Here is a 27,037-nt window from a genome sequence, read left to right on the forward strand (position 1 = left end):
TTTGCACAACCGGACGCCCTCTCGTTGGGTAAACCTGCGCAAGCCAATGACATCTAGTACTTTGCAATTGTTATTTAACAATAGAAATGCACTGCATCATAGTGAGAAGTGAGAACAATATTTCAACCCCCTAATAGTAGTAATATTATAAATATTGTTATTCAACCTAAACGTTTTTTTTTTTTTTTCTAAACAATAATGTGTTGTATGGTTGCCCACTAGTCTAAACACGCATTCCGATTAAAATCATGGAATAAGAGTTAAGCAGCAAAATGCAGCCGTTTTTAGCCATCTCAAGGGGCGGCCATTTTGCTAATTGCTGTCGACTGAAAATGACATCACAGTTGATCGGTGCTTAGCTGTTTGTTTTTTTTGTGTTTGGTCATGTGAAGTTTGAAAGCAGAGCCGTCATTGGTAGTTACCTGAGCCCGAGAGCAACTATGATGTCATCGTCAGTCGACAGTAAGTGGCAAAATGGCTGCCCCATGAGATGGATATAAGTGGGTGGATTTTGCTGCTGATCTCATATTCCGCATATGCAACATTAATCGGAAAACTGTTTAGATAGCGGGGCTACATAGAACATATTGTAAATATTTTTTTTAATACTGTCGCTTTCTTACAGTATGCCACTGTACTTTGTACTCACAAATTGTCCACTGACTGTTGACAAAGCGTCTTGTATTCTTGCCAAGTGTTTGCGCACAGGTTGTATCTGCGCAAATTGTGTCCTCACAGCAGCCACTAGAGCGTCCTCCTTTATCTACTCAAGTAACTTGATTTAATTTTATTACTACTTGAACGTCATTTGGAAAGCCCATATTCCTTGTTCACCGTGTCCTCCCAGGGCACTATTGTGAAACGCTGATGTTGTAACATGACTTAATTCAACATATCCTGTTTCCGGTTGCTTCTATAAAAGGTTGCAGTCTACAGTAGAAGTCAAAGTGTTGAGTGGATTACTCGATGGAGTCCAATAGCACCGCTGCCTTCTCGCTGCCCATTAGCACCTCGGCCAAGGTCGGCATCGCCATCTTGACCTTGGCCTTCGCGATGGGCTTCCCCGGGAACCTCTTTGTGGTGTGGTCGGTGGTTTGTCGCGTCCAAAAGCGCTCGGTGACGTGCTTGCTGGTACTCAACCTGGCTGTGGCCGACGCTTTGGTGCTGCTCACGGCACCCATCTTCCTGCGTTACCTTGCTGGGGGGCATGGGTGGGAGTTTGGCTCGGCGGCCTGCAAGCTGGTGCACTACCTGTCCTGCGTCAACATGTACGTGTCTATCTACCTCATCTGCCTGATGAGCATGGATCGCTGGCTGGCCGTCACCAGGCCTTTCCTGTCTCAGAGGATGCGGACTAAGCGCTCCCTGCTGATTCTCCTCCTGGTTGTCTGGACCGTGGCGTTCTTGCTGGCCCTTCCGATGCCTTTCTACCGCAGGTAAGTCCCGTGACGTTGGTCCGGTTCCGTACAGACGCTCCCTCTCCGTCCATCCTAAAGTACTCGCCGAAAATGTGTCAGCGACAGCAAATGCCCAACTCTGTTGATTGCAGTCTTGTGTTCTCGTGTGTTTGCAGCAATCTGACTAAAGTGTTCCCGAACAATGCCACATTGAGATTTTGCATCCCGTACCACTGGCGAAGTGTAGGTCATCGGATCTTTCAGTACACCTTTGAGACCGTCATGGGCTGCCTGGTGCCCTTCTCCCTCATCAATACCTGCTACTCGTCCGTCATCTGCCGCCTGCAGAGCGCCATGTTCCAGCGGCGAGGCAAAGGCAGCCGGCTGATCCTGATGATCATCTGCGCCTTTGCCATTTTCTGGCTGCCGTATCACATCGTCAACATCATCGAGGTGATTCTGTCAACCCCCTCTAAATGTCAAGGATGTATTTAACCCTGTGCTCCCCTCCGCCAGGTGATCGGCCTCTTGCAGGGCAGCAAGACGACGGAGAATGCCGCTCTCGTGGCACGTCCCAACGTCACCGCCTTCGCCTACTTCAGTAGCGCCGTCAACCCCATTCTGTACGTCTTTGCCGGCAGCTCTCACATCCGCCAGGCCGGTCTCAACTTCATGGGCAAGCTCTTTGAGGCCACCTACTCCGAGAGCAGGAGCACATCCACCTTTACTCGCAGCGGACGCAGCAGCTCGTCGCGGGAAGAAGCCTCCATGCTGCAGACGCTGTCTGTCAAACTGGGGAAGCCGTTCAGAGACAGGAGGGGAGAAAGCAGCAATGTGGCGACAAGAGAGATGGACGAGCCGGAACTCAAGACCCTGGCAAGTGTTGAGCCATTAGAATACCCCTGAGATTAACTTTACTCTTCATTTTCCTTTTGTTGTTGTCTACAAAAATTCTATCCACTTCCATCCGTTACAAGAACTTAAAATGGAAGTCAACCTAAAAAATTTCCTTACAATAATATTTTGTATGGGCCCCCAACAACCAGTCATGGCTCAGCTTCAGAAAACAGGTGAGCCGTAATTGGTCATTACCTAAGCCCTAAGCAACCGTGATGTCTTTTTCAGTTGACAGAAAGTGACAAAATGGCCGCCCACTGAGAGGGAGAAAAACAGATGGATTTTGCTACTTAACTCATATTCTACAAACACAAGATTAATCAGAAGACTGCGTTTAGACTAGCTGGGGCGCACAGAACGTATTGTAAAGAAGAAGTTTGGGTTGACTTCCCCTTTCAGAGCACAAATAGCGCCTTCACAAGGAAATATTAGCTTTAGCTTAATTGTGCTTGACAATGTCAAAGGTATTCATTTGACAATATGTTTGTTATTATCATATTTGGTTGTAGTTGTAGCGGTGTACTAATGTATGGTATAACAGATAGCTGGGCCTAAAAAATTGCCTGATCCAGATGTGTGGCGACACTTCCTGTCTGGTTCAACACGCGCCATTTACAAAACCACATATGATATATCGTTTATAGCCAAATCTGGTGTTGTTTTTGTCATCTTCAGCAGAATCTTTGCATGAGCAAACTGATGTTTGTAGAGTGAGAAAAGTACCAAATAAAGTATTTGTTGGATTCACCTCTTGAATGTGAATGCGGGAAATTGGACGCACAAAGCCATGATTGTGCCAACTTGGTGTGAAAGTGAATCTGAGTGACGGCCACGCTTAGAATAGCATCTTGTTGCCGGCCAGCGGGAGCACGAGCAGACAGAGAGAGACGCGAGTGGACGAGGCACGCTTTATTTTGTTGCTGTTTTTTTACGGTGCTTGGTTGAAACCACATGGAGGCGAGCGGAAGTGGGCTGCCAGCAGAATGGGAAGAGCAGTGGCGGAGGGAGAAGGAAAGACGGAAACAAGTACTAGGAGAAGGAAGGGAAGGTGTTGAGCAAGACAAGCGTGAGCTAAGAAGGATCGTGGCTTTCAATGACTCCAGATTGGGCCTGACAAGCGAGAAGGCGGAACCCGGCGGATCCGAGCTCATTGAGGACGAAGGGCGTGGAGATAATGTCCGACTGTATCTGAGCGAAAGCTTTCCTCGTGAGATGTTCAAGGTCCTGAGGGAGTTGCTTGAATCGTGTCTCCTCACAGACATGATCTTGACCATAGAGGACGGGAGCAGCTTCAAAGTTCACTCTTCCATCCTTGCTGCTGTCAGCTCTTTCATTGAGGCGAGGGTGAGGGAAGAAACTCAAACGCGCGATGAAGGTGAGGTTGCTGCCCACCAGTGGTGTCTAGTTCTAGGTCCAGATGTGGATCATTGTGGGCTACAGGCAGTTATACAGTTTGCCTACTGTGGGGAGTTTAGTATGGGTGACTCCCTACCCCAAATTGAGGCAGCAGCTCGTGCACTCAGAGTTCCGAGATTGTTGGACCTCTGTGACCAAACTGCGGGAGCGAAGTCAGGCTCCAAAAAGGAACAAGCGATCTCTGCCGAAGAGGAGATGAGACATACCCTTCGTTCCGTGGCGAAGCTGTGGGCGGAGGGTGTGGGCTGCGATGTCATTTTGGATGTGAGCGGAACTTTGTTTCATGGTTCGTACTATCAATTACTAAAGTTATTTTTGTTGTTACATTGGCTCGGACTGAACTACCTCTTCTGTCAGTCCACAGGGTGATCCTGGCAGCATGTAGTGATTACTTCCGAGGCATGTTCACCAGCGGGATGAGGGAGTCCCGTCAAGCCCGTGTTGCCCTTCCTTTGCAAATAATTCCAGAGATGACTGCTTTGATTTGCTTCTGCTACTGCGGGACCCTCCCTGTTAACTGGGACTGTGTCTTCGAGCTCGCCTGCACAGCACTCCAGTTCCAGTTCCGGTCAGCTGTCTTGCTTTGCCTCCTCTTCATGAAACAGGAAATGGGAACGGGTTCATGCCTGGACGTGGCTTCTTTTGCCGAAGCTTACGGGATGTCAGAGCTCCTTGAGGAAGCCAACGACTTCGTGCTGCGAAACTTCTTGGAGGTGTCTGCTACTGAAAAGTTTTTGGACCTTCAAGATGAAAAGCTTCTAGATTTTCTCTGTAGCGATGGTCTCAGTGTGCCATCTGAGCTGGTTGTGTTTCGAGCATTAGTCTCCTGGCTGGAGGCGGATCCTGAGCAGCGACTGGAGCATGCCGGCAAACTGATGAGAGGAGTTCGCTTCCCCCTCATGACCTTCCGAGAGTTTCGGGAGGTGAGTGATCTTCAAGACTGCAATCAAAGGCATCTGAAGGGATTGATGAAATTGAGTTGCACTCACATGACTCACTACTCCTTCCCCTTTGTGATCTTTGGTCTAGGTCAGGGCCATTAACCTGCGCATGGAAACCAAAGACATGCAACTCCATGGTGCTGCTTTTAAGGAGTTTGGATCCAACCTGTCGGTGTGCGATCACTGTCGGGTGAGGCGCCCCAAAGACTCCTTGGTTTTGGTTGGTGGGGACCGACTGGACCCAGATGTGGGTCAACGCATACCAAGTGCCGAAATGTGGTTTGTAAACTCCCTGCGCTCCGGCATAGGCCTGGTGAAGGACATCGAGTGGAAGCAGCTGGCCCACATTCCAGATAGGCCAAAGTTCAGACATGCCGTCGCAAGCCTCGGTGGGCGGTTGTTTGTGGTTGGAGGATGTTACTTCTATGCCAAGGACAATGTGATGAAATCCACCTACAGGTGAATGCAGTTGATGTGCACAATCTTTTAGCGTTTTCACTCACGTCTGTCACTTTTTATCATGCTAGCTATGACCCCAAGAAAGATCTCTGGAAAAGGTGCACTGACATGCAGGAATGTCGAAGTAACTTCTCAATGGTGGTGCACCGAGGTCAGCTTTGTGCCATTGGCGGCGATAAGCAGCTCAACACGAATTTAAACAGTGTGGAGATGTACGACACTAAGGCTGATACCTGGAGGTGAGCTTGTCAGTAGCTTGTATCACATTAGCTTAGCTTGATTTGTTTTCCTGTCTCACGCTGTTCGTTGATTCTCTCAGCTTTGTCCATCCGCTGAACCATCCGCTAAGCGGTCAAGCCGCCTCAGTCCTCGATGGAAGGGTGTTCGTCTCTGGAGGTTTTGACCCGGAGTATGTTTGTGTTGCTTCTCTGTTGGTGTATGACCCTGAGGCGGGAAGCGTCCACATGGCAGATATGAGTCAAGACCGGGCCCAGCACTGCATGGAGGCAGTGCGAAGTCGCCTTTATGTGGCCGGCGGCGTGTGCAACCTGCGGAAGTATTACACAGACCAGCTCACCTGTGAGGTTTACGATCCGGCTGCTGATTGTTGGACATTTCTTGCGCCGCTGCCCGTACCTCATGTGGGTGCAGCCTCGGCCATCTTGGAGGAGAATGTCTACATCCTGGGAGGCTACTGTCAGGAGGACTACAGTGAGTCTGGACTCGTCCACAGGTTTAACCGTGTCACACAACGCTGGGAACAGATGGGTAAAGTACCAGCTGCTGTAACGGACATTCGAGCCTGTGTGCTACGACTACCCCAACACTTGAGATGCTAGCTTGAAGCTCACATCTGGATTGTCTTTTTCACCAATGTGCTGATAAACCCACATGTAATATTAAAACAAAAATAATAATAAAATCTATTTAATCTTGTAAAGCGGGTTCAGTGAATCTAACATGAAGAAAATGGACGAAAAGCGCAGAGTCATATGGGAGGAACTGCTGAACAAAATGGACCCACTCAGGTAGCAGGTGCAAGAATATTATATTTATTCCTGTACATTGTGTTCATCATTTTGTTTTAAACAAAGACACACATAAAGGACAGTGACAAAAAGGAAATTAGCCTGTTGATAATGACTGGTGGTAGGACCTGTATACGTAGTACCGTATATTTATAACTGGCTTTGTTTTTCTTCCTTCCACCAGTTGCAAAACTTAAGAGATTTCATAGTTTTCTATGCAATAACAAACATTCATACAAACAAAAATACTAAATGTGTCGTTTCAGTCAGCACTCAACAGGACTAAAACTTTCAGAAGCACATTCAAAATCCATGTTACATTTAAAGCACTCTCAGAGCAACTGATGTTCAAAATGTCCTTCTAAATGCGTAGATGTGGTGGCAAAAGAAGCACAGACGCTCGCAAGTCGTTGTTAGGCCCCGGCATCTTTCCCATGTTCTCCCATCTCCCGTGGAGGGCGGGGTCGTAGCGGTGGACCATATTAGTATCGCTGTAGTCCTCCTGACTGTAGCCGCCCAGCACGTACAACTTCCCCTCCAGAACGGCACTTCCTGCCCCCACGTGAGGCACCGGCAGAGCCGAGAAAGCCGTCCACGAGTCTGTGGTGGGTTCGTATACCTCGCAGGCCAGCTGATCCATCGCCGTGTGGTTGGCATCCGATGTGATCCCGCCTGCTACGTATAGGCGGTTGTCAAGGGTTTCCATGCAGTGGTGAGCGCGTGCTTGAGACATGTTTGCCAGGTAGGTGCTGCCTTTCTCCGGGTGGTAGACAAACAGGGATGCCAGACACCGATTGTCGCTGTTCAGTCCTCCTGAGATGAAGATCTGCCGTTGCAAAACTTTGGCCACATGTCCACCCAGGGTCATATCCAGGGGATGAGCAAAGCTGAAATGGACAATATGCGAGAAGATTTTAATTTTCTGCGGTCAGTCACGGTCATGCTACTTAAGCTAATAAAGCTACATTTATTAGCATTCTCAGTTGGTTGCAGCCAGCCAATGCCCTGTTCTGTTCTTACCTCCAAGAGTTTGAAGCAGGTGAGAAGCATTCCACGCTGTCTATGTAATCAGGGTGACAGCGCCCCCCAATGGCATATATGTTGCCGCCTGTCATTGCCACAGAGAAGTAGCACCTCTTGCTGGTCATGTCAGCCATTTTCTCCCAGCTATTTTGGAGTGGGTCATACCTGGTGAAAGAATGATTAATAATCCAATGTCAAAAAGTAAACTTGAGTCCCTTATAACAAGCTTCACCTGTAAACGGACTTCAGGGTGTCTTCTGTGCCGTAGTATTTTTTCCCACCAAACACGTACAGTTGGCCTTTGAGTACCACAGCCTCATGACAGAACCTTGCTGGTTCTGGCATCTCGCCCAGCTGTCGCCACTCCATCGCCTTTCTTATTCCCGTGTGGTTCATCAGGGAATTTCCGAACCAGACTTCTCTGCTCAAACACCGGCTGCCCAGATCCTCGGAGATCTGGTCACCGCCGGTCAAGACTAGTATCTGTTTTGGCAGGTAGATGCGGTACTGGCTCTGCGGTGCCACCTCGTTGGAGCAGAAACGCTCCCAAACTGCTTCATAGAGGTCCGCCATTTTGTGTTCAGACCACAGGTTCACCGACTGAACCTCTTTGAATTCCTCAAACGTCATGAGGGGGAAGTGGATGGTTTTCATGAGCTCCCTGGCAAGTTTAAGTCTGGTCTTTGGCTTGGCTTGGATCCAGCCTGCGACTGCCTTAAATAACACCAGCTCGGATGGAACACAAAGTGAGCGACTGTTCAGGTATCTCAGGAGCTGTTTAGCCGGCAGGTCCTTAAACTTAAAGGTGCAGGCCACCTTTTGGAATTGCCGCAACACAAAATCATCGGAGACTTCAAGAAGCTGCGTCATCTGGTAAGCTTCGGCAAATGATACCACATCTAGGCAGAAGTCCGGATTGAGTTCTCGCTGCAGGAAGTCGAGGCTCAAGGAGAGTGCCGGCTGGTACTGGAGCTGCAGGGCGGTGCTGCTGATCTCAAATACGCGACTCCAGCTGAGGGAGATGGTGCCACTGTAGGAAGTTTCAATGAGAGCCTCCAAGTCTGAAGCCAACAGGAACGGAAGACTGATGTGGGACTGAGCGGACTCTTTCATTCCCGAGCTGAACATTCCACGGAAGAAGTCACTGCTGGCTGCCAGGATGACTCTGTGAGCTGGAAGCAAGATAATTAGACTTGACACGTCCTGTCCAATACGGTTTTGAATATTGTTTCGGTACTCACCAGGAAGCGATGCTCCGATTGCTTCAAGAACAACGTTGCAGCCTACTTGGTCCATCCACAAATTTCGAATCGAATGGAGATTGATGGCCATTTGTTCTTTTGCGGAGATGTTGTTCTCCTCTTGAGTGGTGGTAGAGGACTTCTGCTGCTTGCGGAGAAAATCCAAAACTCTGTGGGCGCCCAGATGCTGAGCTGCAGCTTCTACATGTGCCAACGTGTCCTCCTCCAGACAGGATATGAGTCCAGTGTAGGCAAAGTCCACGATCGCATCCAACCCCCGGAAGTCCACATCTGGACCCAAGAAAATGGAGTACCTGTGCTCTTCCTCGACCACACTGTACTTCAAATTGTTCTCGACCAGGGAGCTGACAGCTGCCATGACGATGGAATGTAGGCGGAGCCTCCTGCCATCATTTGTTCTGAGAGTGAGGTCGGTGAGTAGAGATGAGTCCCGGAATTCCTTCAAGGTGTGGAACAGCTCCACATGGTGGTCATCTTTGCAGTACATCTTTATGTTGTCTGCTTCATCGTCCTCCTGTGAGCACCATGTGACCTCATCATCGCTTGAATCCTCCTCCTCATGTTCCACTTCTTCATGGCTTTTCCGTGACATGGTAGCCAACCTCTCATCTTCCCAAAGTTCTGTTTCCTCCTTTAAAGCACCCAAGGTTCCATTTCTCCACTTTCCACCATCTTGCTCATCATTACATACGTGATCATTCTCATCTTCACACCCAATCCATCTCAAATCTTCCACAGAATCTTCTCCTGGACATTCTGAGCTTCTCTGTTCCAGCTCCCAGTTTCCCGGCATCTGGTGGACTGGGTTCTGTTCTTCGTCTTTTCCCTCATCCACAGTCTCTCCCCCTTCCTCCTTTTCTTCCTCGCTGACAGCAAGCTCCCTGACAACTCCCATCACCACCTTCTTCTCCTCTATGTCCTCCACCTTCTTGTTTTCGGCCCCCAACTCTTCATCTTTCCACACCAGTTTCTCTTTATTCACCCAATCCTCATTCCCCTCTTGTTCCTTTACGCACACTTCAGCGTGTTCCTCGTCCTCCTCAGTCTCCTCGCTCATATCCACTGGAACCCAGCGCCTTACCCTCTGCTCCATCTCCTTCCTCCATTGCTCCCAGTCAAGCTGCAGCTGCGGAATTGCCACCTCCATGGAGCTCAGTCAGCCTCAAACATCAGCCCGTACCGAAGTCTTCTCAAAATTTCTGCCCCGTCCCATCCTGGTGTCTTTTGATTGTCCGCTGCCTCGCTCTCCTCTCAAGTGCATGTCATCTTCGGAGTGAGCGAACTTGTTGCTATATTGAGGATACAACTGTATAACGGCAGCAAATTAGAATGCCAGATTGTCTGAGGTGCTAATGTTACACATATCATCTCACATTGAAGCTTATTGCACTGCAGCTTTTAAATCCAAACCCATTTGACCCACTTAAAGCGATCTATACAGACTTGGAGGCTGCTGGTTCCCAGCCAAAATTCTCTCCTCCTTGTCGGGCACGTTGATCTTGAGCCATATGACTACAGGATCTTTATTAATTGCCCGGAGGGGGCCAAGGTGGGTTCATATTGCTCTTGTGCATCCAATCACTGAGGAATCTGGGTCAAGGATCAAGAGGCGTGTGGAGGCCCGGGGGGTAAGACAACACATTTTCACCTGTTGTTGTGTATGCTGTGATAGGAAGCAAACAGCTGACGAGCTCAAGCATTGAAGAACGGACACTAGAAGCTCACCAGTAGCTCATAAATTCATTCTGTGGTCACATGGGCCATTGCTTGCCATTGATTTGAGGACATACAATAAGCCCTGCAAACAGTGTTTTCACTGGGTTTGATGCGGCCGTCACAAAGTCACTTTGACAGAGTTTCAAGGAGTTCACACCGGGCAAGGTTGTCAACATGCTCGCAGTTCTCAAGGCCACATGCTTGTCAACTTGACTGGCTGGGTACTGATCCATCCATCTCTGTGATGCTCTGTAAATAGACTCACTGGCCTCTTCACTGGGAACGTTGACACAATCTAATTTGATCTATCACTAGGATAATTGTTTATATTTGTGATAGATAATCCCAAGTCATTACCAAATGAAGTCAAATTTTTTAAAACGTTTTTTAATTGAAACACTGTAGAGCCTTGAAACACTTAAAATGATGTGTTTCTAAAAGTAGCACAGGTTAACCCTGGAGAACCCACGGGGTCAAATTTGGCCCCTATAAATTCTGCTACTCAAATAACAAAGACCTTTTATTTTTTATTTTTACAAATTTAACTTCAAAAGTCCAGAGTGCCACTTCTGACCCCTGCATGGGGCCATCTAGTGGATGAATATTGCACTTACATGAGCCAGAGTGGTGGTGACAAGATGGCTGCCAACATGCTGTTTTGTTGAGCTGGAAATCAATCCAAACAAAACCATCTTCTCAGCAAACCATCAGATGGTAAAATTGTGCGTTTTTTGTTAATCTATTTCATATCATGTTGCAGAATGCCTAGGAGTATGTTTTATATATATATTTTGATCAATTAGCAACTCTGAACTAGTTCAAAAAACAAGGGTTAAAATTGAAAAAACATATATTTTGGTGTTCAGTGAACTTATAGCAGCCATTTAATGTATAATTCATAATTTTCCAAAGAAAAAAAGGGTTCTTGGGTTCTCCAGGGTTGTTAAAACCACGGTTAAGCATTCAAAAACGGATTTTCCAGCGGGCATTATTAAATGGTAAAAGCTACGGGTGTATGATGGTACAGAAAGTTGTAAAATGGCGCACATCTGCTATTGCTTTTCAAAAATGGGTCTGGTTGCACTTCCTGAAGAGGGTGGCAGGTGGAGCTGAGATGGTGACAAGGACATTGAGTGGCGTTCTTCATCGCTGCACCAACTAGCACAGCAGAAACCGAGGAGTTGCATAGTTGTCATTGTTGGGAATTCTATTTTAAAGATGAGATGAGCCACCTCGGACCAAAATCGTCACCCAAGACACGTGAAAGTTCTCACGTTTACCGCGGACACAAATAAAATGAACGTGTTAAATGTTTGTGCTTGATCCCATTGGACTTTCCGCTCGGCTTGTCAGGTTCTGACCCACGGGAGCAGGAAGGATGCGATGGCGGCGGCGAGGGCGAGCAAGAGGACAAGCAGCGGGGGTGCAAGGGCCGGCGCCCACCCGCACGAGTGAGGTTCCGGCTCTGCTTCCGCCCCCTTGTCCGCACCGGGCCTGGAGATGATGAGCGGCCTCACCTGCGAGATGCTCTCCTGCGCGGACGTCAGAAGTGAGAATTGACAAGGAACTATGTAGAAGTGAGTTTTCAGACTTTTCATTTAGGCAAAAATATCATGTAGGGTGGTGTGTCAATATCACTGCTAGATATGAGACTCATTTCATCATCATCATAATACATGAAAGACTTACTTCCAGGATGGTGCGGCTGTGCGTCCGGTCAGGACTGAGCCGCAGGTTCCACCGATGCGACCCGTGAGTGAGGCCGCCGTCGTCTTCGCTCTCAGTGGTGTCCTGCCGTGCCAGGCGTTGTCGTTTGCGGCGCCGTGAGCTGATTCGCTGGAGCGAGCCGGGCTCTTGGAGTCTAGAGGTAAGATATTAGTGAGCGCAAGCGGTCAGGTAAAAGGCGGCAATCTCTGGTGAAGCCGGCAGGTGTGAGCGGTGCCACCTGCAGTCGGCGTCCTCGATGTCGGCGTCTGCATCGCTTTCTCCCTGAGGGTCGGACAGCACGCACTCCTCCTGCGTATGTGGGGGAAATTCATTTTTAACTTTGGTGCTACTTTTAGAAAACTAAGAGATCAGATAGACAATAATGTTAAAGCAAGAGTTTGTACGGTACCTCTGTTCCGTATCCCTCAGAATAACGGGTCATGGTGAGTGGTGACTGAGCAGAGTTCACCTGCTCCTGCCAAAAAAAAAAAAAAAACATGTGCAAAGATGTCAGTTACAATAGTCAATATAATCTTACAGTTTCTATTACATGTGGTCGTCTGCCTTCTGTCAATAACATAATTCTCATTGTGATCCATGAGCTCCCACATGTGGTACGCATAAGAATCGCTGCCCAAGTACAGTTCAGTTGTATTCAACTCTTAAATTAATAATTTTCATTTATTCTTGAAGACCTGTTTTTCTTCAAATATTGAATAAGTCGCCATTTTGATTTCACCTTTATGTTCAGTACATTTTAATTGAACGATTAAGTAGTTAATTGCTTGTCTTGAACCGTGTAATAATACCTCTGTGGTCATATGGTGGTACTTGAAGATAAAGGTGGTAGACGTGTAAAAATTTGAGAACCACTGGCTCATTAAACGTACTGTCATGATTTACATGGGGGGAAAATACCAATGTGCTTGCTAAGAAACCTGCCATCCAGGTTAGAACCGATTAAGAGTGAAAAATTACGCGGTTGAATCGAGACAACAAGACTTGTTACGCTTGTTATGCTTTCTTTCTTTCTTTTTTTCTCATGTTTCTCGAAAACGTTCAAATGCGAATTAGGTTAACGACATGTGTCCTCGATCTTGTCCATAACATGTGTGCTGATGTCGATAATGTGCCGCACTCGCGTTACGTAACAGGCAACTTTTCACATCAGGACCAGCCGCAAAATGATGCCGCGAACGTTACAAACTCCCACCTGGCGCATAAACAGCATAAAAAGCTTTTCTTGACTTTAACGTGAACCAAAAATCCCAAAAGGCAATCATTTGACGCCGTCACATTTTAAATAAAGATATGGTAACGAATCTTACCTCCAACACATGTGGAACACGCAATCAGACCTAAAGGCTAAATGGAGTCTTGTGCTTGGACGCTAAACAGACGCACGCGACGATGTTTGACATTGTGGCAAATCCCACGTGACGTCACCCGTAGAGATGATTGACAGCTGTGGCTACGGTGATATCAGAGTGATACAGGACGGAAGTGCGTAGAGAATTATTAGATTTCAAAATAAAACGTAATGTGGCCGCATCACGGCGTGCTCATGAAATAAATGTATTTTATTAACGTGCACGAGTCTGACATTAATAAGAAAAAGCCGACATAATACCAAACATCGGAATGTACTAGGAGATGTTGCCGATAAAGTAACTTCAGCCACATTCTCTTTCAACCCAGAAACAAGCATCAAACTCAAGAATTGGTGATGAAGAGGAGTAACAACATCACAAGCAGGTCTCCATGATCCTTCCCCACGCAGGTGAGTGACACCACATCGCACTTTTGTCTTCATGAACGCTTAATGATTGTCAGACCATCAAGATGTCTTCTAGCTGAAGCAGGCCATGGAGCAGCTGGTTGCCAGTCGGATCTGCAGGGATGTTCTAGCGACAGCGTTTGCCATCGGTTAGTGCACGCTGCGAGAAGGCAGGCGGGTGACAAAATTTACGGGTCTATCTGTCAACTGTCGAATTAAATTTAAGTCAAGGCGCCACTGCGCTACCTCCACTTCAGCCTGACATTGCACTCGAGCGCCATCTCATGGAAGCACAATGAACAGCAACGTATTGGGCACCAGCAGCTGTCAATCAAATGCACATGAAGTGGCTAAATGAATCTTTTTCAGATAAGAGCTGTCGATTGACAGATTTTTGTTTGTTTGTTTCTGTGTGTGTGTTGTGAAGCAAAATTTGACACGGTTATATGTCACACAATTCAGTATTAGATTTGTTTATGTAAAAACAGAACAAAAATATGCTGCTATTGACATTTTTGTTTGGTTTAAGTAAATGAAGCATAAAAATTATTAAGTGCGAAGCATCTGGATGAGATAGTAATAGATTGTGTTATGTGTATGTTACTGTATTGACACAATTAAGGAGCACAGAACAAGCTGTATTTTTTTTTAATGCAGTGTTTTTGCAGCACAAAATCTCCAATGGTTCTTCGTTCTATACGTCCGCAGCTCGTCTGAGCGTTTTGTTGTGTCACGGCATGAATATTCATAAGCAGAGCTTTCATCTTTGGAAAGGAGGTTATTGGCAAGTGTAAATGATTCATGGTGCTCAACGGGACGGCGGGCGGGGGTCTTTTGGCGGCTTTTGGGTCTTACAGAATGGAGGAGATAAACGCGACGTCACAGGCGCTTAAAGTAGGTCAGCTATCAAGTTGTGATGTCACACTAGAGTCAGCCGTTAGCCAATAACTAGCAGCCCCCTCCTGTTTTTTCTACTCTTGGAAAAAAAAGAGAGCGCCCACCACCACCACATCCCCCTTTTTCTATGAAGCTGTCTCAGTCAAACACAATGAGCTTGTGCTTAAAACAGTCACATGGACAGCTACAGAAGACTTCATCATCTTTGAGGCAAACTTGCACGTCCCTCGTCTATAGACCCCCCCCCCCACCACCTCACTCTATTTCCCCAAGACCCCCTTTCCCTCTTTCTACAAAGCAGTTATGAGGTGCTAAAGAGAACGTCTGTGATCCACACTCTGTTGAAGCTATTTTTTTTAAATTTTATTTCAAGTTCCAGCATCAAAAAATCCCACTAGGCCATTATGTGGTGTTGGTGTGTGGGTGTAAAAAAAAAAAAAGACAAACCAGAGGTTTATTAGCGTAATGCCAACGCTGCATGTGAAGTGAGGTGAAACAAATACACCCTTACAGCTTATTGACCCATCAGGCAAAAGCGCTCATGTGAGTGTCGCCTGTCAACACATGCTAGCATCAATTAATTTGGGCCCTTGACTGATTGTAACGGCACTTGGCACATTATCATGGCAACGACATTGAATTTTATTTCACCTTGCAAAAGTCCAAATTATCCTTATAGTTTATTAAACATTCAGAATATAAAGAATTAAATCGTTTTTGACCCTTTTTTTTTCTTCACTTCAGTAGAAATTGTGCTGCTCCTTTTGGTGTGTGCATCATGGCCACCTGGGGGCAGTATAATACAGATAGTTTTCACAACTGATTCAATAAGCTTGTCCTCTGAGTGTTTATACGAAGCCCACTATCAGGCGCACACATGAATGTTGTGCAACACAGCACAACACGACACACGTAGAGTGTGCCGTGTTGTGGGTGCGTTACGTCACCCGAAGTCCCGTTAATCTGTCCGAGCAGGACAGCTGGCAGCCTACGTCCAGCAATGTCCAACACGGTTGACATGTGTGCAGCAGTTGTTCTGCATGCTTATGTTATTTATGTATTTAGTTACATACACACACACACACACACACACACAAGTTTGTTTTACTATCTTTGTGGGGCCATCTCATTGACATAATGCCTCCCCTAACCCCAACCATCAAAAATGATTGCCTACCCCTATTCATTACCCTAACCTCAACCATAACCCAATTCAAACCACTCTAAAACCAAGTCTTGACCCTCAAAAAGAGGTCTAAACTTGTGGGACCCAGCAAAATGGACCCACATGGACACGTGGTCCCCACAACTCTGTGAAATCCCAGAATGTTGGCCCCACTATGTAACACACACAGACACACACGCATGCACACACATGCATTTCCTAACCCCTAACCCCAACCATAAAAAAATGATTGCCTACCCTCATTCCTTACCCTAACCTCAACCATAACCCAATTCAAACCTAAACTCTAAAACTAAGTTTTGAACCTCAAAAAGAGGTTTAGACTCATGGGGACCACCAAAATGTCCCCACAAGGACACGTGGTCTCCACAATGATAGTAAAAACCCAGAAAATGGTCCCCATGATGTGATATGACCCCCCCCCCCCCCCCCACACACACACACGTACTTATATAATTGTGGGGACATCCATAGACATAATGCATTTCCTAGCCCCTTCACCTAACCCCAACCATCAAAAATTATTGCCTATACCTCCATTCCTTACCCTAACTTGAACCATAACCCAATTCAAACCTAAACTGTAAAACCATGTCTTGACCCTCAAAAAGAGGTCTTGAGTTGTGAGGACTGGCCAAAATGTCCTCATTTCACAAAAATGTCCTCAATCTGTTGGTTAAAGACGTATTTTGGTCCTCACAATGTAGTATGTACAAGAACACACACACACACCTACACACTTATCTCAAAGCACGATGAATGTAAACAGTATATACTGTACGCGATGTGTGTAAATATCTTTTCCTTTGTTTTCCATCTATACATGTGTATAAAAAAAATACATGATTTTGTTTTTTACCTACATTATCATTTTTTAAAGTGTGCATAGATTTTGTTTCAGGACAAACTATTGTATATGTGCATCTACGTGTATAAGTCAGTGTGTATGCATACTTTATATTTGAATCGTTCTAGCTCTATTATTATTGTATTTTCAGATTTCAAAAGCCCCCTGTTCCTCAAGGCAACATTACAAAACTTTTTTGTATGAATATCTCCATTCTGGCACTTATACATACAACATAAGGATTCTTGTCAATTTCATTTAATTTTGTGTTATTATGTCTACTGTATAAAATAAATACAAATAAAAGTAATTTAAAATTCAAAGTATGTAAACCATATTTAACATTTGTTATGTGAGTAGGCCTATAATTAATGATCTTATTTGTTTATGTGGTATAATATCATACATTATATAACGATAGTTTATCTGCGTGCTAAAAAAGGCTGGACCGTACCACCGTGGTGTTGAAAATAAGGGGTGGTAGGGGGGCCCCTCAGAACGCCTGAAACCTCTTGATACTCGCACGCGCGTGGGCTCGTCAGGGAGTGTGCATGCACGCGCTTCCCTATACAATAAACCCACTATGAGCGCTTTGTGGTGCATGTGAGGACATAGAACTTTCAACCCCCCCGCAGAGTCATTTCCATCTCTCCTTTTGATTGACGGGTCCAGGCAGCCCCGCCCCCCTTGTGCAGAAGTCCGCTCCCGCTGGAGAGGCAAAACACGAGCGGACCGGAGCGGAAACCAGCGCGGACGCGGACGAGCTGGGATCCAGTCGATTTGGCACCAGAATCGAAGGTTTGGACTTCTTGTGCGTCGTTTCCCCACGATTGCGCCGCACAAACAGGTAAGATGACCCGGATGTACTTGCTGTGAGGCTGATGCTGCGCTTGAATGAAAACGACGCGCGTGCGTGAGATATTTGTAAATATCAATGCATATCAGTGTGCCCCCTCCCCCACGATACCATCTTTGTCCAGCTCCCGTGTGTGCGTTTATTGACGCGCACACGTGGCTTACCCCCCTCCCCCACCCCATTCTCCACCCCCATGTTGACAGTTGCAAATAGGTCACTATTGACATTCTCCTCTTGCATGAACTTGAACAATTGAAATAAACATCGTGCACGCGTTTGCAGCATCACAAAATTGACCTCAGCTTCCACAACTCCTTTCATGGTGCAGGAATTTGCTTTTGCGCGTTTTCGAGAGGTGATGGGTGGTAATTTGGAAGAAGCAGGGTGAAGGGGTGGGGGCAGTACCCACAATGGTCCTCAATGTCAAATGGGGGTGTGTCTCAGTTGTCCACCTTTTCAGTGCTAGTGGAGGGGGGAAAAGAAAAGAAACGCTGCACTTGATTTGAATGAAGGGTCACATGCACGTGCACGCACGCCGACAGACTGTTTTTCAGCAAGCGCGTGCACGCACATTCCGTGAGTCATGCTGCATTTGGAGGCTCTCACGCACACACATACACCGCGATTCACACTCTCTTACCAAGTGCAGGGGGGGTTGCTGTTGTTTTCCTTCCAGGCCTGCTAAAGTGGTAGATGAAAAAAAAAAGGGGGGGCACAAAGCGTGGCCTACTTTTGATCTGTACTGTTTGACCTTCAGATGACCTATGATGTGAGTGAGAAGGACTGTTTTCTCCAGGTCCAAAATCAACAGCAATGAAACCAGTGAGGTTCTGTTCACCGGAGTGCTTTTAATTGTTGTAAGGATATCGGCAAAGAAGAGGTGCGCATGGGTTGGTGCAAATCCTGACCTATGGCCTAAACCAATATTAACATTTCCTCCTGCGATGTTTGCTCAGCCATTAACGGCGATTGTGAAGGAAAGCATCACTGGCTTGTGGTCCTTTAACACTTTCATTCTTGACATTGAATCTGTTTACTTCCTGTCTGTTTTGGGGGCTCCTGTAACTTGAGTTGTTTTTCAGCATTGCTTCTGGGGGTGTCCAATTTGCGGAAGCCCAGATGAGGAAAGCCGTCTTGCTGGTGTCTTGGCTCAGACTATCTTTGGCGTTGGCAAATCAGCAGTGTGGGGGCGATATGGCCTAAAATTCATATCACAGTATAAACACGAATCAATCATGATATAAACGTAACTGCAAAAATGATAATAGAAGTATTTCTAAATGGTTTAGTTAAATGTAAAACGTAAATATTTCCTGTTAAACCCGGCAGACAGTATAGCATTTATTCTTCTCTGCGAACAATCAACATTTCACATTAGCTTAGCAGTTAGCATGGATTCTCCAGCTTCTCCCGTGTTTTTCCTCCTTGTTCGGTGTGTGTCATGCTTAGTTACTCCTCGTACTACTTTAGTGATAACAACGCTTGTCAAAAATTTATCTTATCGCGGAGGCGAAGATTTGTTGTTGAGAGGAGAGGACCCGCACCACGGAAGCAGAGCATTTAGCCTCACCAACTAACTAGCACATGTTGACGTATGCTTGTTGTTTTGTAAGTTAGCTTTGTGCCTAGCATTCGTGAGCGGCCGAGAAAGTAGGGAGGATAGACTATTCAACATAGACAGTACTTTAAATTGTGCGTGTTTTTTATGGCATCTCATTTTTTAGGCAGATATGATTGCGTTATCAACAAAAGTTATCGTGGTTGGTAGAGTCCAAATGGCTACGGAAGGCTAAATTTATACTGTCTACCGCCGCCCTACACTATATATACACCCCACACTCCTAGTTTGCAAGAACGTCTTGTTTGTGTATTTGAGAGCCATGGGCCTTGAGGGGAATTGGCTCGGGGTACTCAGCGCTTCTCCCACTGGCTGGCGTCCAGATGCTGGTGGGCCACAAAGCTGCTCTGTTCTGTTCTCAGGCCTAACTGCCTATTAATAGTTCGATTTCCTGCACCTTCTCGGGAATGCCCCGATTGTGAATCAGCCACTCTTACATTAGAAGTGTCCGAAAATAAACCCGTTGGCATCCTGCTGGCAAATCCAATCCATAGAGCCATTATCGATTCCTTGCCATGGTGTCGCACATCACCTAGCAACAGGGGTCGGACCCATGATGCCAAACATTACAGGCCCTGTATTGGTTTTCCATGCCGAAGAAAAAAAGGCCAGCGCTGTTTGTTTTTTTTTGTAGAACGCCCCCAGGGTGGACCCGTGTTCATGCTTTTATTCTCTGCCAGTGTGTTCTGGAGATACAAAGTGGCCCAAGTGTGCTCGTACCGAACTGTGGAGATGGGGGGGGATGAGGGGTCCCCGCAGTAGAAACGCTCACTGGCCCCGTCGTGATGGCAGCGTTAGGCCGATTAAAACGTGATAGGATGTGAGGGGGAGCAGATTAGACGGAAGAGCGGCGTTATCAGTATGGTCATGTGACAACCTTCTTATGTGTCTCATTTTCGTACCTTGCACGTCTGTGAGCGCAATTCATGATACGTCTGATTTAACGGACATTTAGCTAAAGCCGCTCAAAATGCTGACAAACGAAATCATGTGCTGTCGTGTGATAAGTCTTTGAAATGAGCTTCCTGTTCATTCCAAAAATTCATTTTTTCTCATCTCTGCTGCGTCAAATCACTAATTGACTTTCATGAGCCCCCGCAGGAACTCTGCAACATATGCATGCGTGTGTGTTTAGTGGCACATTTTGACATTTTGGTGTCTTCTGCTGGGCCAGGACGAATCGCCATGACAACGGAGATGCAAGAGATCACCATCACGGAGGACAAGCCGCTGCTCACTGGCCAGGCCGACTCCAGCAAGGTCAGAGAGGACACGCGCGCACACTGTACACGACACGCTGCGTGGCATTTCAATAAGCTGCCACTCTTTTGTGCGCTTTTCCTCCTAAAGCACACAGTATGTGTGTTGCTGTGTGTGTGTGTGTTTGTTGACGCACACAAATGTGTTGCGGCACTGGCTGACTGTGATGCAGCCGGTTTGACGTCAAAGCCCCGGGGGCTGATGTTGCTTTGCCACATCTCGCTACTGACCCCAGCTGGAAAATGGCGGAAATACGAGCTCACATGAAGTACAAGTTTCGTTTACTCCGAGACCACACGTGTGTCTCAAACCACTCGTATGTCAAACCGTCTGTCCCCATTGAAATGAATGGAAATGGCATTAATCTGGTCCAGCCTCCCAATAAAACACAAATACATATTTCATAGTGTTTTTATTGAAGAACAATAGCATTCTACAGTATTGTTCTTTATGGAAATATACTGCAATCTAGGAATGCTCAATACCAATAGTACTTTTGATGCATAAAATTTCCCCCCAAAAATACAATGACGGATAATAAATATTAAAGTAAGCATAGCAATTAATTCATTGTGCAGTATAATACAAGGGTTGTCCATCGAATAATCAAGTAATCATCACCCTCCCACCCATATTTTATTTATTTTTTGTTAAATCACTAAGGTTGAACGTGAGTTGAATTGAGTGAATGTAACTTCTCATTATTTCTTATCTTCTGTACATATGCATTAGTACACAACAACAAAATTAGCCTATGCTAAACGGTTAGCAATCCCGATTAGTATTAGCGTGCTAGCGATTACCATTCAAGGTAAACAAACACTAACCACCATTTATTTCACCCATACATCATATATATAGATATTGACATTTTCCCCCAGCTCTAGTATACATCATACACGAAGAAGAGTTTCACAAATATTATATAAACTATAAACTAATATTGCGGTAATATTAGTCAGTAACACCACTGCATTGATGCTTGTTTTGTTAGCCTGTCTGTAAAATGTTTCTGTTAGTATTAAGCTACCTTTTTTTTTTTTACAAGGCAAACTTCTGCGATTGGTTGAAATACACAACTTTTGGCTCGGAGTCAGCTTGTTACTGGAAAAACTAGCCAGTTGTTTTTCTGTGGTTTCTAGCAGGATGCTGAGCTGGCAGCCAGGATCCTCCTGGACCAGGGCCAGGTGGGAATACGGCACGCGATGATCATAATGTGCGACAGGGTGACAAGCTCAACATCAAATCTTTTCGTCTGTTTGCAGGAGCACAGCGTGGAGACCCCTCACGGCGTCCTGCATGTGACGCTGCACGGCACGCGTAACAGCCGCCGGCCCGCCATCCTCACCTTCCACGACGTCGGCCTGGACAGTATGTGGCTACCCTTGTTGTTATTATTGCTATCTTGGCCGCGCGTGGCGCTCACGTCTCTTTCTGCCGTTGGCAGGCAAAAGCTGCTTCCTGCCGTTATTCAAGTTTGAGGAGATGCAAGAGATCGTCAAGAATTTTACGCTGATCCACATCGACGCTCCGGGCCAAGAGGACGGGGCGGCTGTTTACCCGGCAGGGTGAGCTCACGTTCCCTTTTTGTCCACCTGTAACCTTTAACTCTTTGACTGCCATGGACGTTAAAAGACGTCAAGTAAAAACCTACGGAGGGCCGCCAATGACGTTAAAAGACGTCATCCAATTTAAAACATTTTTTTTTTTTGAAACGGGTGGAGGAAAGCCTTGGCCAGCTGTGGTGAAAGTTTCAAGCAGATCTAGTTAGCCTAATGACTATTTTTGGCCCCTAGATGGCAGCAATGACTCTCTTTTGACAAGATTGGGTAGGCGTCAGTAGACGTGAGGCGGAGCTCGAGGGGACAATGGCTGGGGAAGGGAAGAGAACATGGCGACCGGTTGCAAGCAGCTCACGCTCGAGCAGTTTTTTTCAAAGACGAAAAGCATCGACCAACACTAAAGAGCACATTGATGACGACGATGATCATCATCGATGATGATGATGGTGACTCCGAGGTTGACGCCAAAGTTGGAAGCGCTGACGCGGCGGCTATGACGACGTCATAAAGGTTCACGGGCTAGCGATGCTAACACCGGAAAACGCGGAGCACAACCGAGCACGCTCAGGCGGACGTTCAATCGGACGACGAAGAGTACCCCGAGTCCAATGCATATTCATCGGAGGAGTGGGTACAGTCTGCTACTTGCTATTCCCCGGAAAAAAAGGCCGTCAAGAAAGTGTAACGTCTGCACGCGAAACGGACAATCGAAGTGAAACGTATCTGTTGTGCAAATCCTGCTCCGTCTCCTTGCACGCAGGGCAGTGTTACAAAAAGAAAAACTGTATTTGAAACATCCACATAATTGTAAATAGTACCACAGTTGCACACATTTGTAAATAGTTTGCGAAATTGTTTTGTCAAATTGTTACACTGTTGAATGGAAATAAACGTATTTTGCAATCTAAAAACACTTTTTTATTGTTGGTGGTGGTGTTTTACAGAAGTAAAGCACTATTTAGGTGTTTGTGGCATCATTCATGGACAAAAAGAAGTGTAGAATTCACTAGAGTGCATGAAATAACATCGTTTCACAAAAAGCTATTTTTCTCCGCTTTTTGTTTCAAAACAGCATTTCGGTGAAACTAACCATTTTCTATTGTTGATTACTGAAGAATGGAATGAGGTAGAAACAAACTTTCAATCTTTCATTTGGTAGTATGTGTGTTTCCATAGTCCAAACACAACATTTTCTGTGGACCTTGAAAGATCAGTCAAAATGCTTAAATCGGCTGGCACTGGCGACAACCCGTTTCTGAAAACGTCTGGCAGTCAAAGAGTTAACCTTGTCTTTTTCACCGAATGCTGTCAAATGACTTTCACAACTTTCCAAACAGCTACCAGTACCCAACCATGGAGACGATCGCAGAGATGATTCCTGCCGTCCTTCAGTTCTTCAAGTAAGTCCGAAAACTAGCTGAGTGCGCCGCGGCTAGCTCGCTGAGTGTCGGCGCGTAATGTGGGCCTTGTATCCCGCAGCTTCCGTACTGTGATCGGAGTGGGCGTGGGCGCCGGAGCATACATCCTGTCCAAATTCACGGTGAGTGTCGACGGACGGTACGGGACCACACGTGGCAAATCCAGATCCAAAAAATAAAAATTGACGGACCTGGATTTGCTACTTCTGCCGGTCCCCTTTAAAGGGACCTTGTGTCATTCTTTCCATCTCTGCACAGCTCGCCAACCCAGACTCTGTGGAGGGTTTGGTTCTGGTCAACATCGACACAAACGCCCGAGGGTGGATGGACTGGGCTGCTCAAAAGGTAACCGGACGCTCATGATGGATGTGGTGTTGTTTAGCTCAGTGATGGCAGACGTGAAATATTCAATCCGTGTCTGCAGCTCAGCTCCGTGACGTCTTCGCTCACCGAACAGATCATGTTGCACCTTTTCAGCCAGGTAAGTCCCGTTCAAAAATGCACACACACACACACTCATATTGGACCTCAGTCTCAAATGTGATCCCTCAGGAGGAGCTGTCATCCAACACAGATGTGGTGCAGTCTCACAGAGAGCGTATCAATAAAGCGCCTCACCTGATCAACATCGAGCTCTTCTGGAAAACCTACAACAGGTAATCAATCACACACACACATAAGAAAAAATCCAAGCCGAATGGCACCCACAGCAATCGCATCTTCTTTACCCTCGACAGCCGCAGAGATTTGAACCTGGACCGCAGTAGCACCTTCAAGTACCCGCTTTATTTGTTGTTATAATCCAAGCCATCTGATTTGGCTGGACGATGATGAACGTTTTCTCTCTCTGTGGCCTCGCAGGTGTCCAGTCATGTTGGTGGTGGGGGACCAAGCGCCGTACGAGGACGCCGCCGTAAGTGTAGCGAGCCGCGAGCTGCCTCTTCGGCCCGTTTGCGCTTCTCACGGTTGTTTGTCACTCGACAGGTGGAATGCAACAGCAAACTGGACCCCACCACCACCTCCTTCCTTAAGGTGACTTTCTTGCTTTCCTTCCCTCCCGCTGTCATCAAGACAATTTTTCGCAACTTCCCTTCTTTCCTCAGATGGCAGACGCCGGCGGACTCCCCCAGCTCACTCAGGTAAAGGAAAGCTCATTCAAAATGTAAACACAGTGGTGGAGATACGTTTACGCGCTCAAAACACTGTTAAAATTTATGTAAATGCTGGAATCTGTTCCAGCTAAAAAACAAACAAAAAAAACACAATTTTTATTTATTTTTTAAAAATAAGAATAGCACTATTGTACTAGATAGTAATAAAAAGAGATGATTAACATCATTAAATAGAATGTAAAAAGTAAACTGTGTGCATTTTAATTTTAATTGCTGCGATCCAATTGTTGTTCCCATTTTGGCCACTGGGAGGCAGTATATAAAGCCACGCAGATATGAAGGACGTCTTCTACTACTACTACTATTTTTTTTATTTTTTACTACTACTACTACTACTACTACTACTAAGTTGCTGTAATATTAGTCCATTTTAATTGAGTATAAAGAAATTGAGTATATAATTTGTTTCGATGTGTGGCGTCACTGTTTTTAGTTCAAATTGCCTCTAAAACTACGACTATTCATGCTAACAGTTAGCATGTCAATGGAGTTTTGACTTAGCAGGCAAAGTTGTGATTGTTGTGAGGGTTGGACAACCCAAAAATGTTCTTTTCAATAATGTTCTATGCTGCCCTACTCGTCTAAACACTATATTCTGATTTGTGATTAATCTTAAATTTATGGAATATAAATTAAGCGACGAAATCTACCTGCTTTTATCCATCACAGCGGGCGGACATTTTGCCACTTGCTGTCGACTGTCACCTGTTTTCTGAGTTTGCTTATGTGATGTTCGCAAGCTGAGCCATGAATGCTCGTTATCTGAACCCTGAGCAACTGAGTGATGTAAAATGGCCACCCACATATTTGTAAAGGACATTTTTGGGTTGACTTACCGTTTAAATACTTCCTTTTCCGACAAAAGTGCACATTTGATAGGAGAATCTTTGCATTTGCAGCCTGCTAAACTGACCGAGGCGTTCAAGTACTTCATCCAAGGAATGGGCTACAGTAAGTGAGCGCCGCATGTTTTCTGTCTACGTGTGCCACGTGCGCACTCTAACCTGGCCTGTGCCCACAGTGGCTTCATCATGCATGACCCGCCTGTCCCGCTCGCGCACCACCTCGCTGTCCTCCTCGTACTCCATGGAAGGGTCTCGCTCGCGCTCGCGCACGCTGTCCCAGGGCTCGCAGGGGGGGCAGATGCCGCCAAGCCCCTCGCAGACCATGGAGGTGTCCTGCTGAAGAGAAGGCGGGCGCGGACGGGGGAAGAAAGCCAAGAGATGGAAAAAGGTCGAGACCAATGGATTCCCATCATTGTCGCTACAACTCCCGTCAATTCCCCAGCTAGGCAGGAAAAAAGGCACAAAGGGAAAGTGGGGAAACATCTTTCGTCCAAATCCTTGCATCCCCGCTGTCTGAAAGGAAAGAAAAGATTCTTTTTGAATAGAGGGAGGTGGGCACAACATGGCGCCCCCAGCTCTGTTGTTAGCCCTTTAAATTAGCACATGTGGTCACTAGAGGCCCTAACTCATAGTAATAGTCCTAAAAAGAAGCTGACAACTGATGTGTTGTACACAAAAAAAAAAATAGATGATAGCAGTGATCATGTCTTGACAACCTTCTGAGCTTTTTTTAACCCCTGAAATCATTCTATGTTAGCATTTTTGTGTTGTAATGTCTTCCAGCCTTTTTTTGCCGTTTGGTTTTACCATCCAAGGAGCGTTTTGTTTTTTGTGTTTTTAAAGGCCGCTCGGTTGTCCGATCACTACTTGTAAAGCGAGTGCATGCGTCAGGACGCCAGTCACTCGGCGAGTGCTTCCAGTCTCCGCACTGTGTCCGGGATGCACAGTGGCGTTGCTACGTAGCATGGTAGCACGTTCAGAAGGGATCACTGTGTTATCTTCTGGGTTTTAAACTCTCAAAACCTCAGATACCTCTTAACTAAGCCCAGTCGCCATACTCGAGTTTATGTGCGCTCAAAGCAACTCCACACAACCGCCATGTTGTTAAGAAAGTGCTGTACCGCTAAAATGTCACTGCCGGCAATACGATGAGACACTTTTAAAATGTGAACGATAATCCGTTTGTATTCTAGACTGGTTCTGCATTTGAATATGTTCTCACACGCAACTGGAGTCAAAATATCTGCAGTGTTGTGAATCTTCCAAAAATTTAGCCGGGAAGACGCTCGCTGGAGTAAACGAAAGCTAAAGCACTGCCAGGAGGTCCATTAACCGTGATTATGACAAAATGTACGTGGACTGAACCTGACACACTATTTGTGTTGGTAATGAAGAGATGCTTTGAGAAGAAATACAATGTTGAACATGTCAGCCAAAGTGAAGGCGGAGGAAGTAAAGAATTAAAAGGAAAATGAGCCGCTCTCACGTGAGGATTCAAAAATGGATGTGTGACGTTTTGTCCATTTTCTTTCCTAGTTGTGTGTCTCATCTTTGTGTGAATCTTTACCCAAATGCTCACTTAGTCCACCGTGTGATATTTCACTTGTAACTTTTTTTTTTTGCATTAGGCAAAGCCATGTAATAAACTTTGAAAAGAAAATGCAATCCCATTTACTTGTGTGACAAAAATAAGTGTGTAACATAATGAGACATGAATAAAAACTTACAAAGAACATCTTGCGTCTTTGACACT

The 27,037-nt window shown here is 46.1% G+C and overlaps 5 protein-coding genes across 7 annotated transcripts; 3 read left to right on the plus strand and 2 right to left on the minus strand.

The window, feature by feature from the left end:
* Positions 1 to 10: 10 nt before the first annotated feature.
* Positions 11 to 3,041, plus strand: ltb4r (leukotriene B4 receptor). The gene is made up of 3 exons (XM_077543275.1): positions 11 to 1,436; positions 1,574 to 1,850; positions 1,914 to 3,041. The coding sequence occupies exons 1-3, from the start codon at positions 967 to 969 to the stop codon at positions 2,301 to 2,303; spliced, it is 1,137 nt and encodes a 378-aa protein (XP_077399401.1). The 5' UTR covers positions 11 to 966; the 3' UTR covers positions 2,304 to 3,041.
* Positions 3,042 to 3,189: 148 nt separating this feature from the next.
* LOC144034487 (kelch-like protein 33) lies at positions 3,190 to 6,358 on the plus strand. Its single transcript, XM_077543266.1, has 5 exons — positions 3,190 to 3,996; positions 4,068 to 4,633; positions 4,740 to 5,110; positions 5,179 to 5,349; positions 5,430 to 6,358. The coding sequence occupies exons 1-5, from the start codon at positions 3,246 to 3,248 to the stop codon at positions 5,947 to 5,949; spliced, it is 2,379 nt and encodes a 792-aa protein (XP_077399392.1). The 5' UTR covers positions 3,190 to 3,245; the 3' UTR covers positions 5,950 to 6,358.
* Positions 6,301 to 9,621, minus strand: LOC144034828 (kelch-like protein 33). The gene is made up of 4 exons (XM_077543901.1): positions 8,403 to 9,621; positions 7,394 to 8,333; positions 7,159 to 7,326; positions 6,301 to 7,025 (listed from the first exon to the last, which is right to left on the minus strand). The coding sequence occupies exons 1-4, from the start codon at positions 9,568 to 9,570 to the stop codon at positions 6,500 to 6,502; spliced, it is 2,802 nt and encodes a 933-aa protein (XP_077400027.1). The 5' UTR covers positions 9,571 to 9,621; the 3' UTR covers positions 6,301 to 6,499.
* Positions 9,622 to 10,505: 884 nt separating this feature from the next.
* LOC144035034 (uncharacterized) lies at positions 10,506 to 13,901 on the minus strand. Of its 2 annotated transcripts, none has more exons than XM_077544332.1 (5): positions 13,682 to 13,901; positions 12,256 to 12,321; positions 12,085 to 12,155; positions 11,829 to 12,000; positions 10,506 to 11,671 (listed from the first exon to the last, which is right to left on the minus strand). In XM_077544332.1, the coding sequence occupies exons 1-5, from the start codon at positions 13,682 to 13,684 to the stop codon at positions 11,489 to 11,491; spliced, it is 495 nt and encodes a 164-aa protein (XP_077400458.1). In that variant the 5' UTR covers positions 13,685 to 13,901; the 3' UTR covers positions 10,506 to 11,488. The 2 variants fall into 2 exon arrangements, with proteins under 2 accessions (XP_077400458.1, XP_077400459.1); XM_077544333.1 differs by lacking the exon at positions 13,682 to 13,901 and adding an exon at positions 13,175 to 13,662.
* On the plus strand, positions 13,415 to 27,017 carry ndrg2 (NDRG family member 2). 2 transcript variants are annotated; one of them, XM_077544330.1, is made up of 17 exons: positions 13,415 to 13,626; positions 17,226 to 17,400; positions 20,202 to 20,287; positions 21,430 to 21,474; positions 21,553 to 21,658; positions 21,735 to 21,855; positions 23,187 to 23,249; positions 23,329 to 23,389; positions 23,526 to 23,612; positions 23,692 to 23,748; positions 23,820 to 23,923; positions 24,005 to 24,043; positions 24,129 to 24,180; positions 24,252 to 24,299; positions 24,371 to 24,406; positions 25,339 to 25,390; positions 25,461 to 27,017. In XM_077544330.1, exons 3-17 carry the CDS (start codon positions 20,213 to 20,215, stop codon positions 25,622 to 25,624), a joined length of 1,110 nt encoding a protein of 369 aa, XP_077400456.1. In that variant the 5' UTR covers positions 13,415 to 13,626; positions 17,226 to 17,400; positions 20,202 to 20,212; the 3' UTR covers positions 25,625 to 27,017. The 2 variants fall into 2 exon arrangements, with proteins under 2 accessions (XP_077400456.1, XP_077400457.1); XM_077544331.1 differs by having other exon boundaries at positions 13,420 to 13,626; positions 21,433 to 21,474.
* The last annotated feature ends 20 nt before the right edge of the window (positions 27,018 to 27,037 follow it).

Source organism: Vanacampus margaritifer, chromosome 15, assembly GCF_051991255.1.
Source record: "Vanacampus margaritifer isolate UIUO_Vmar chromosome 15, RoL_Vmar_1.0, whole genome shotgun sequence".
Classification (NCBI taxonomy): domain Eukaryota; kingdom Metazoa; phylum Chordata; class Actinopteri; order Syngnathiformes; family Syngnathidae; genus Vanacampus; species Vanacampus margaritifer.

Bases quoted from the DNA above. Each gene is read 5' to 3' on its own strand.
- LOC144034828 (XM_077543901.1), bottom strand. From the start codon at position 9,570: ATGGAGGTGGCAATTCCGCAGCTGCAGCTTGACTGGGAGCAATGGAGG. The intron at 7,327-7,393 runs GTGAAGCTTGTT...TTCTTTCACCAG, and splicing joins ACCCTGAAGTCCGTTTACAG to GTATGACCCACTCCAAAATA. The intron at 7,026-7,158 runs GTAAGAACAGAA...TGTCCATTTCAG, and splicing joins CCTGCTTCAAACTCTTGGAG to CTTTGCTCATCCCCTGGATA.
- LOC144035034 (XM_077544332.1), bottom strand. The intron at 12,001-12,084 runs GTGGCACCGCTC...TCTTACCTCTAG, and splicing joins ATCGAGGACGCCGACTGCAG to ACTCCAAGAGCCCGGCTCGC. The intron at 11,672-11,828 runs GTAAGTCTTTCA...ACGTCCGCGCAG, and splicing joins ACAGCCGCACCATCCTGGAA to GAGAGCATCTCGCAGGTGAG.
- ltb4r (XM_077543275.1), top strand. From the start codon at position 967: ATGGAGTCCAATAGCACCGCTGCCTTCTCGCTGCCCATTAGCACCTCG. The intron at 1,437-1,573 runs GTAAGTCCCGTG...GTGTGTTTGCAG, and splicing joins CCGATGCCTTTCTACCGCAG to CAATCTGACTAAAGTGTTCC. The intron at 1,851-1,913 runs GTGATTCTGTCA...CCCCTCCGCCAG, and splicing joins ACATCGTCAACATCATCGAG to GTGATCGGCCTCTTGCAGGG.
- LOC144034487 (XM_077543266.1), top strand. From the start codon at position 3,246: ATGGAGGCGAGCGGAAGTGGGCTGCCAGCAGAATGGGAAGAGCAGTGG. The intron at 3,997-4,067 runs GTTCGTACTATC...CTCTTCTGTCAG, and splicing joins GAGCGGAACTTTGTTTCATG to TCCACAGGGTGATCCTGGCA. The intron at 5,350-5,429 runs GTGAGCTTGTCA...TGATTCTCTCAG, and splicing joins ACTAAGGCTGATACCTGGAG to CTTTGTCCATCCGCTGAACC.
- ndrg2 (XM_077544330.1), top strand. From the start codon at position 20,213: ATGACAACGGAGATGCAAGAGATCACCATCACGGAGGACAAGCCGCTG. The intron at 23,250-23,328 runs GTAAGTCCGAAA...TGTATCCCGCAG, and splicing joins GCCGTCCTTCAGTTCTTCAA to CTTCCGTACTGTGATCGGAG. The intron at 23,924-24,004 runs GTAATCAATCAC...TACCCTCGACAG, and splicing joins TTCTGGAAAACCTACAACAG to CCGCAGAGATTTGAACCTGG.